The sequence below is a fragment of the Orycteropus afer genome, unplaced genomic scaffold, assembly GCF_000298275.1.
Source record: "Orycteropus afer afer isolate SDZICR_OR568_19922 unplaced genomic scaffold, OryAfe1.0 scaffold00172, whole genome shotgun sequence".
Classification (NCBI taxonomy): Eukaryota; Metazoa; Chordata; class Mammalia; order Tubulidentata; family Orycteropodidae; genus Orycteropus; species Orycteropus afer.
Window position 1 is genome coordinate 1,560,486 of NW_006921759.1, and position 8,195 is coordinate 1,568,680.

General features: G+C 39.7%; 1 protein-coding gene across 1 annotated transcript in view; it reads left to right on the plus strand.

Annotated features, from left to right (window-relative positions):
* Positions 1–4,497: 4,497 nt before the first annotated feature.
* ABRAXAS1 (abraxas 1, BRCA1 A complex subunit) overlaps positions 4,498–8,195 on the plus strand; it is a 22,208-nt gene continuing 18,510 nt past the window's right edge. Inside the window, exons 1-2 of the mRNA XM_007946805.2 lie at positions 4,498–4,584; positions 7,296–7,386. Of these exons, the coding sequence (XP_007944996.1) occupies positions 4,498–4,584; positions 7,296–7,386 (178 nt within the window). The remainder of the gene's footprint in view (positions 4,585–7,295; positions 7,387–8,195) is intronic.

Here is an 8,195-nt window from a genome sequence, read left to right on the forward strand (position 1 = left end):
GATCCAACTCAACGGCAGTGAGTTGGTTTTTTTGGGGTATTATTTAATGATTACTAGTAATTTTCATGCAATATGCTATATAGCTTAAAAATTCTGTCATTTATACCCTGCTGCTGGGACTGTAAAATGATACAACTATTGTGGAAAACAGTATGGCAATTCCTTAAAAAGTTCCAATTAGAAATACCATCTGACCTAGCAATTCCATTACTAGGTATATATCCTAAAGAAGTGACAGCCAGGACAAGAATAGATATATACATACCCATGTTTATCACAGCACTATTTATAAGAGCAAAAAGATAGAAACAACCTAGGTGCCTATCAACAGAAGAACAGATAACCAAACTATGGTACATACACACAATGGAACACTTGCAACCCTAAAGAATAATGTAAAATCTGAAAAACAACCATATAACGTGGATGAACTTGGAAAACATTATGCTGAGTGAAATAAGTCAATCACAGAAGGACAAATATTGTATTAGTCCATTATTATAAAAAGTCAAGGAAAGGTTTCTATATGGAAGGAAGCTTTCTTTGTTGGTTACCAGGGATGGGAGAGAAGAGGAAGGAACACTGCTAGATAGGTAGAGACAAGTATTAATTTGGATGAAGGGAAGGGCAATGTACCAAATGTGAGTGATCAACACAGTGGTATTGAGGTGCAGGGGAGGTACAGACAACAAAGATGAACCCTTTTGCACATACAATACTGCATTGTCAGTGATGCCAAACATTGATCTAAGGGTGTATAGATGAGTGAACAGGCTGAATGATCAGGTATGTCTATGTAGGGGGGAGTGTGCCCATGACCATGTATAGGGTTGGCAGACAATATTTCTACAAGTGTATTTGTATGTTCTGTAAGAAGGTCCAGCTATATAGAAGAGCTGATAAGGCATAAGGTTGTAGTCATTTCTTGGCCACAGCCAGCTTCCTAGAAGAAGCAAATAGTTGGACCTGAGAGCTCAGGACCATGGTTGCAGGGGACATCAAGCTCAATTGGCATAATATATTACACAAACACATGGTTCCACATCCTACATTGGCAAGTAGCAACTGGGATCTTAAAATCTTGCAAGCAGCCATCTAGATGTAACAATGGGTCTCTCATCCAGAGCAAAGAAGAATGAAGAAAACCAAAGACACATGGAAACAATCAGTCCAAGTAACTGGTACACCATGCGATCCTTAGCCTATATGACTATGAGACCAGAAGCACTAGATGGTGCTTGGCTACCACTGTCAACCACTCAGAGGGGTATCTATGTAGGAGATACTGGATAGAGTAGGGGAAAAATGTGGAACAAAACTCAAAATCGTTTAAAAAAAAAGGACCTGGTTTTCTGCTCCTGTAGAGCCTGGTGGAACCCTTGAGACTATGGCCCCTAGATGCCCTTCAGGTCTGGAATTGAACCCGCTCCTGCGGCTTCTAGCCAAACAATAGACAGGCATATGAAATGAACATTTACATTAGGTACATACACTCCTTGGAGAAATCAATCATGGGACAATAGAAGGGCAGTGTATGCACAGGGAGACAGCTCAGGGGGCAAGAGTGCATGGGAGGGAAGGACACAGGGAAGAGGTAACTATGAGGTGGAAGTGGGAGGGGAGCTGTTATATTGTGGGAGATTACAGTCAATGTCATGAGACAAAGTTTATGTGAACTGCTGTGTGGAAAGTGAATGTGCTCTGTAAACTTTCACCCAAATTACAATAAAAATTTTTTAAAAAATTCTATGTCATTTAATCATCACAATAACCCTATAAGATATGTACTACGCTCATCTTCATTTTATAGATGAGGAATGCAAGCCACAAAGAGATCACACTTCTGCATTATTTGATCTCTTCTTATATTAAACCAAACTCACTGCTGTCAAGTCGGATCCGACTCACAGCGACCCCTCCTTGGGTTTCCGAGGCGGTATCACTATGGAAGTAGATCGACCAATCTTCCTTCCGAGGAGTGGCTGGTGGGTTTGAACCACCAGCCTTCTGGACAGCAGTCAAATGCCTTAGGCACTATGCCACCAGAGCTACTTCTTCTTATATTAATTATGTGTATTTCAATAATTAAAAAATGAAAAAAAAATGCATCTGCCCCCAAAAGAGTATTTGATAGTTTTATAAACTGACCACTGCTTAACAAAAGTTAGGTAGAGTAAGGAATAGCAGAGGTTTATGATGTCTTAAGATCACAGAGCAGACTCAGCATCTCTAACTCATGGAAAAGAAAATGGAGTTCCTTACTAATGCTATTTGCTCTGAAGTAGGAATATAGAACCACCTTTACTGTCAATCAAAAGGGGCCTCTCTGCTCTTTAGAGAGACCTGTATTTTCCAAATACAAGCACACACAAAGTAAATTTATTAAAGGTTTCATATTCACTTGTGACACTCAGAATCGAGAATCCAGAGCAGGTACACCACAGTTTGAGCCCTGAACATCTACTCTTATGATTAACACTCATCCAAACCTAGGCAACAAGTCGATTCAGACTCATAGTGACCTTTAAGACAAGGTAAAACTGCCCCATAGAGTTTCAAAGTCTGTAAATCTTTATGGAAGCAGATTGCCTTATCTTTCTCCCATGGAGTAGCTGGTGGGTTAGAGCCCTCAGCCCTTTGATTAGCAACTACTTTGCCACCAGGGCTCCATGCAGAAGAATTCAGATGAGAGAAAAAGCAAAATAATTAACTTGCCATATAGTTCCTTACAGATAGCAAGAATGCAATTGATACTTGTGTGGAAAATATTATTTTCTAAGAATGCAAATGTCCATTTTCTTGCTTCTGTAGTGTTCCAATTTGTGGTTGAGAGGTACTAACAAGGGCGGTAGAAGAGTTGCACATAGTGCAATATTAAAGAGTTCTTATTACCCTTATTTTGTGTGTATGTAGCTCTGGATGTGACATTCATGAAGCTTCATATTGATTATTTGTACTGGCAACTAGATGGTTGTTTAACCCTGGGATAGCTATTAGCATTATTCTTTGTTGTTGTTGTTGTTGTTGTTGTTGTTATGTGCCGTCCAGTCGGACCTAACTCATAGCAAGCCCTCCTTGAGTTTCCGAGGCAAAATCACTATGGAAGTAGATTGCTCCATCTTCCTCCCAAGGAGTGGCTGGTGGGTTTGAACCGCCAGCCTTCTGGTTCGCAGTCAAGTGCCTTAGCCAGAAAGTTTTTGATTAGATACATTTTCAAAAAATAAATAGTCAGTTCTATTTGAATAATGGGGCTCTGGTAGTAGTGCCTAAGGCACGTGACTGCTAATCAGAAGACTGGTGGTTCAAACCCACCAGCCACTTCTCAGAAGGAAGATGGGGCAATCTACTTCCATAGTGATATTGCCTCGGAAACCCAAGGAGGGGTAGCTATGAGTCGGGTTCGACTTCACAGTACATAACAACAACAACAAGATAATTTTAATATTTTGATAGTTCACATCCACTCTAATTTTTTAAATTATAAAATACATTTAAATTTTGTACACTTGGAATAGTTACATTTTAGGTCTTAATCCTTTATATCATTATTAATAAAACAATTACATGAAAATCTTTTCAATAAGTGTTTGCTGAAATTAAGGCAAAAAACTTAATTTTTGTGAATAAATACATAATTACTAATTGTATGTCTTCATTGTGTTAGCCAACAATGGTTGGTCTCACAATAAAACTCAGAAATATGCATTACTAATTCAATTCAGTAGTTTCTGATATTTCACTGACTTGCAGTCATTTCCATATTTTGTAAGTGGATATTTATACCAAATGATGCATTACAATATGATTACGCGTATCATTAAACTGTCAGAAGTGCGTTAAAAACGTATGTATCCTTTAAATTACCTTGAGTTTTTAACTTTCTAAAAGCAAACAAAAACTAAACCAAACACACACATAAGGGGAAGGGACATTTCTGCAGAGTTCTAGAAGAGACAATCCCTGAAATGGTAATTATTCTAGAAGTTTAGATAGGTAAAGGGAAATATAAGGAAGTTTTAAAACTATAAAAGTTTCATATCCAATGCCACTCCGCAATACTTTTATTCTTTTAACCATTATTTGTCTTAAAATGACTGTTCACTGATAATTTTGCATATACGCCATGGGCCCGTCAACAGCAGCTAGCCACCAAAATGCTCTCCATGGCGCTCTGCAAAGGGGCCCAACTTCGAGCGGCCGTCAAGGCGCTGCAGTCAGGAGCGAAGGAGGAAAACCTCAGCCAGTAGCACGGCAAGAACATGCGACAGCCGCACTTGCCCACAGCCGCCTAGCCGCTCCCACCCTTAGGGAGAAAGAATGCAGTTCATCCCTTCCGCCCCTTCCACTGAGTATGTCGCAGCCTGTGCGCAGGCGCTCGCCTCGCCCTCTCGCTCCGCCCCCTTCCCGCCTTGCCTTAGCCGTTTGAAGAGTCGGTCGGGTTTGCTCCGCCTTTGCTGCCGCCTTGGTACCTGCGAGCAGCCGGGCGAAGTCAAGAGAATGGAGGGTGAGAGCACGTCGGCGGTACTCTCAGGCTTTGTGCTCGGAGCGCTGGCCTTCCAGCACCTCAACACAGACTCGGACACGGTGAGACGACGGTGCGAGGCGGGATCCGGCGTCGCCTCTGAAGAGGCCTCGCGCACGGCCTCCTTCCCGCCGGCCGCGGTCTGAGCCTCCCGGCCATCGTCGCCCGGTCCCGCCGGTTCGCATTCTTTCCCAACAAGGCTCTCTGTCCTGTGTATGCCTTACCTCTCACCTTCGGGGTCCTTGAGATATCTCCTGCTCCTAAAGTCTTTTCCAGTGTTAGCTCCCTTTCCTTTACCCTGTTTGTGTTTCCCGACCCGAATGTCCACACGCCAGTATGCATCAACCTTTTATCAGTGTCCCTTTTTTCGGGTCAAACTTGGGCGTGAAAAGAAAAAAGTTAACGACCACCTAGCCACCACTAGGAAAGTTGCCTGGTAACTTTCCGTTTCTCCCACATCCGATGGTTGTCTTTTGCAAAGACAGCTGTAATTTTTTTTTTTTTTTTAACGTTAGGATAGCAGGGGAATAATTGATGACTCTTTTCCGGAAATATTAGTGAACAAGTGAATGAAAAAGCTTAGTTTAGTGTACTGGATATCAGACTCTCAGGTGTTAGTATTGGTATAAAAGTTATTAAAATTGTAAAAGCTCACTTCCTTTTCCAGTACTTTCCATTACAAATAAACATTTATCCTAAAATATTAAATATTTAAATACTTATTTTGTATTTTTTCCTAGTGTAAAAATCAGTGGATGAGGTTTAATGAAATAATTTTTCAACTACAGTGCTTATTTTCTTTTTATGAAATTCTTAAAAATGTAATACTTTAAGCTTCAGAAGCAGTAGTAGTGCTTAGTAACTTGCTGAAAAAAAATAGTAAACATCTAAAATACATCTTACTGTACTAATACTGTTTAGAGAATAGCATACTGAATAAACTTTAGTAATTTATGCTAAATTTTATACCCATTTTATAATAGAAGATCTGTCTTGTCAAATAGGTTTTTTGAGCACTGTTCAAATAGAGGTCAGAATTAATATGTATTATGCAATTTTAAATAATATTGCAGGTTAACATCTATCAAAAAACCAAATATAATTTTTCATATGTGTGCTGTGGAAGAAGCTCTGGTGCCACAGTGGTTAAGAAAGAGATTGGTGCCAACCAAAAGGTGGGCGGTTGGAACACTCCAGCTGATTAGTGGGACAAAGATGTGGCAATCTGCCTCTGTAAAGATTACAGCATAGGAAACCCTCTGGGACAGTTCTACCCTGTCCTTTAGGATCCCTATGAGTAATAATCGACTTGACGGCATTGAATTAACTGGTATAGCTGTGGAAATGATTTTGGAATGCCCTTAGTGCGGATATAAATAGGATGGATTCTTAAATCCTCTGTAGTTTAAAGGATGAACCCTTGAGAAGTAACTTTGGTGTTAGAAAGGCCTCTGTTTTTTCATATCTTTTTCTAAAAGTCTTTAGAGGGTGGTTTCCTGGATAACTGCGCTTGAATTGTCCTGGCTTCATTTCCTGAGGTTTGCCCTTAAGAATATAAAAATTAACACTAGAATGTAGAATTCTGATTTTTCCCCCCACTTTGTACTCTCGCCTCATCATGAAATGGAGGGTACTAACTAGTTATAAAGAAGAAAAATCTTCAACGTCTATAATGCACAATGTTGTTAGGTGCCATCAAGTCGATTTTTACTCACAGTTACCCAGTCTATGCCCAGCAGAACAAAACACAGCCTGGTCTTGTGTCATCCTTACAGTCATTGTTGTGTTTGAGCCCATTATTACAGCCATTGTGTCAGTCCATCTCGTTGAGGCTCTTCCTCTTTTCAACTGACCTATTTTACCAAGTATGATTTCCTTCTCCAGGGACTGGTGCCTCCTGATAACATTCCAAAGTATGTGAGATGAAGTCTTGCCATCCTTGCTTCTAACAAGCATTCTGGCTGTACTTCTTCCAAGGCAGATTTGTTCATTCTTCTCCAGTTCATGGTGTATAAAGACCACATTAGGTCTTTAAATGTAACAAAACACAGAATTGAATTATTTGAAATGCAAAGAAATTACCACTTTTGTGGCAAGTGCCTGTATGTTTTTTAAATTGGGGCTCACAGTTTTTTTAGATAGCACACTGTGATACTGAATTCCAAATCTTTAATCTTTCATATTTTGTCTACAAATTTATTGTTCTACAATAAAGACACTGGTAATTGTGTCATTTTATATCTCTGAAGCCTCTGGTAGCTCCCAGAAGATGTGTCATTAAACCTGGCCGCCTTGGCTTGACATTTGCAGTGTTCCATTAATGGCTGTATCCTATTGATCCTTGATTTTCCAAGGCAAACAGCTTTACTCATCCTTGATCAAATATTGTGTTCTCATTCCTGACTTTAAAGCCTTTGCTCATGGTTCCATGTGTTGGCTAAGTGCTTTACACTTTACACTCTCTGCCTACACAAATACAACTCATTCCTTTTAAACCAACTCCATTCTTGCCTTGGAGGGCTTTCTCTAGTTATTTCAGGCCATGTTAAATTTCTTCTCCCTTCCTAAAATTGCCTTGATATTTATAAAGTTTTCTACACATTTTTATTTAACTATTCTTTTTTCCCAACTAAACTTGAAGTGCCTCTGGTCTTTTGTGTGCCCTCCAGCTGCTAACACATTTGAATTACATTGTAAAGAAATTCTGGTTAGTTACATGACAGATAATTCTATCAGGTAGTCCATATAGTGCTGCTTATTTTCATCCTCACAGGAAGGTTTTCTCCTTGGGGAAGTGAAAGGTGAAGCCAAAAACAGCATTACTGACTCCCAAATGGATGATGTGGAAGTTGTTTATACAATTGGTGAGTCACTTATTTCTGTCTCCAGTTGTTGTTAGTTTATGCTAAAATGAGTCTTTTAAAATAGCTTTAAAAAAACATAACTTACTTAACCAACTGTGAATGATTGTTCCTATTTTTTTTTTGTTATTACAAACAATACTATAGTAAACATTTTAGTAAACAAAGTTTGTGCTTTTGTATATATCTGAAAATCACATGCCTAGATGTATACTAGGTGATTGCTTCTGAGAAAGTTACAGCATTTTAAACTCTTCTGCACAGTGGAAAGTACCTGGGTCCCCATACTCTTGTCAGTACCAAATATTATCAAATCTTTTAATTTTTTCCAATTTGACAAGTGAAAAAAGTTTCAGTTTGCATTTCTTAATTATAAATGAGGTTAAAGTGTTGTTTTTTTCTTTTTTACCTTTTTCTTTGAAAAACCAAACCAAACCAAACCCATTACCTCAGAGTAGAATCCAACTCATAGCGACCTCTCCTTGGATTTCTGAGGCAGTATCACTATGAAAGTAGATTGCCCAACTTTCCTTCTGAAGAGTGGCTGGTGGGTTTGAACCGCCACCCTTCTGGTTAGCAGTCACGTGCCTTAGGCACTAGAACAAGCCTATTCCCATTCTTTGACTGTATTTTTCTCACTGACTTGGAATAACACATTATACATCAGCCCCAGGGTTACAGGTGAGGAGAGACAACTCAGGGACACCCAAAGCAGCAGGCCAGAAGAGCAGGAGAAAGGGGATTAAAAGCCAGGAACCTGGACAGAAGAGCAGTCAGCCCCAGGGATACAGGTGAGGAGAGACAACTCAGGG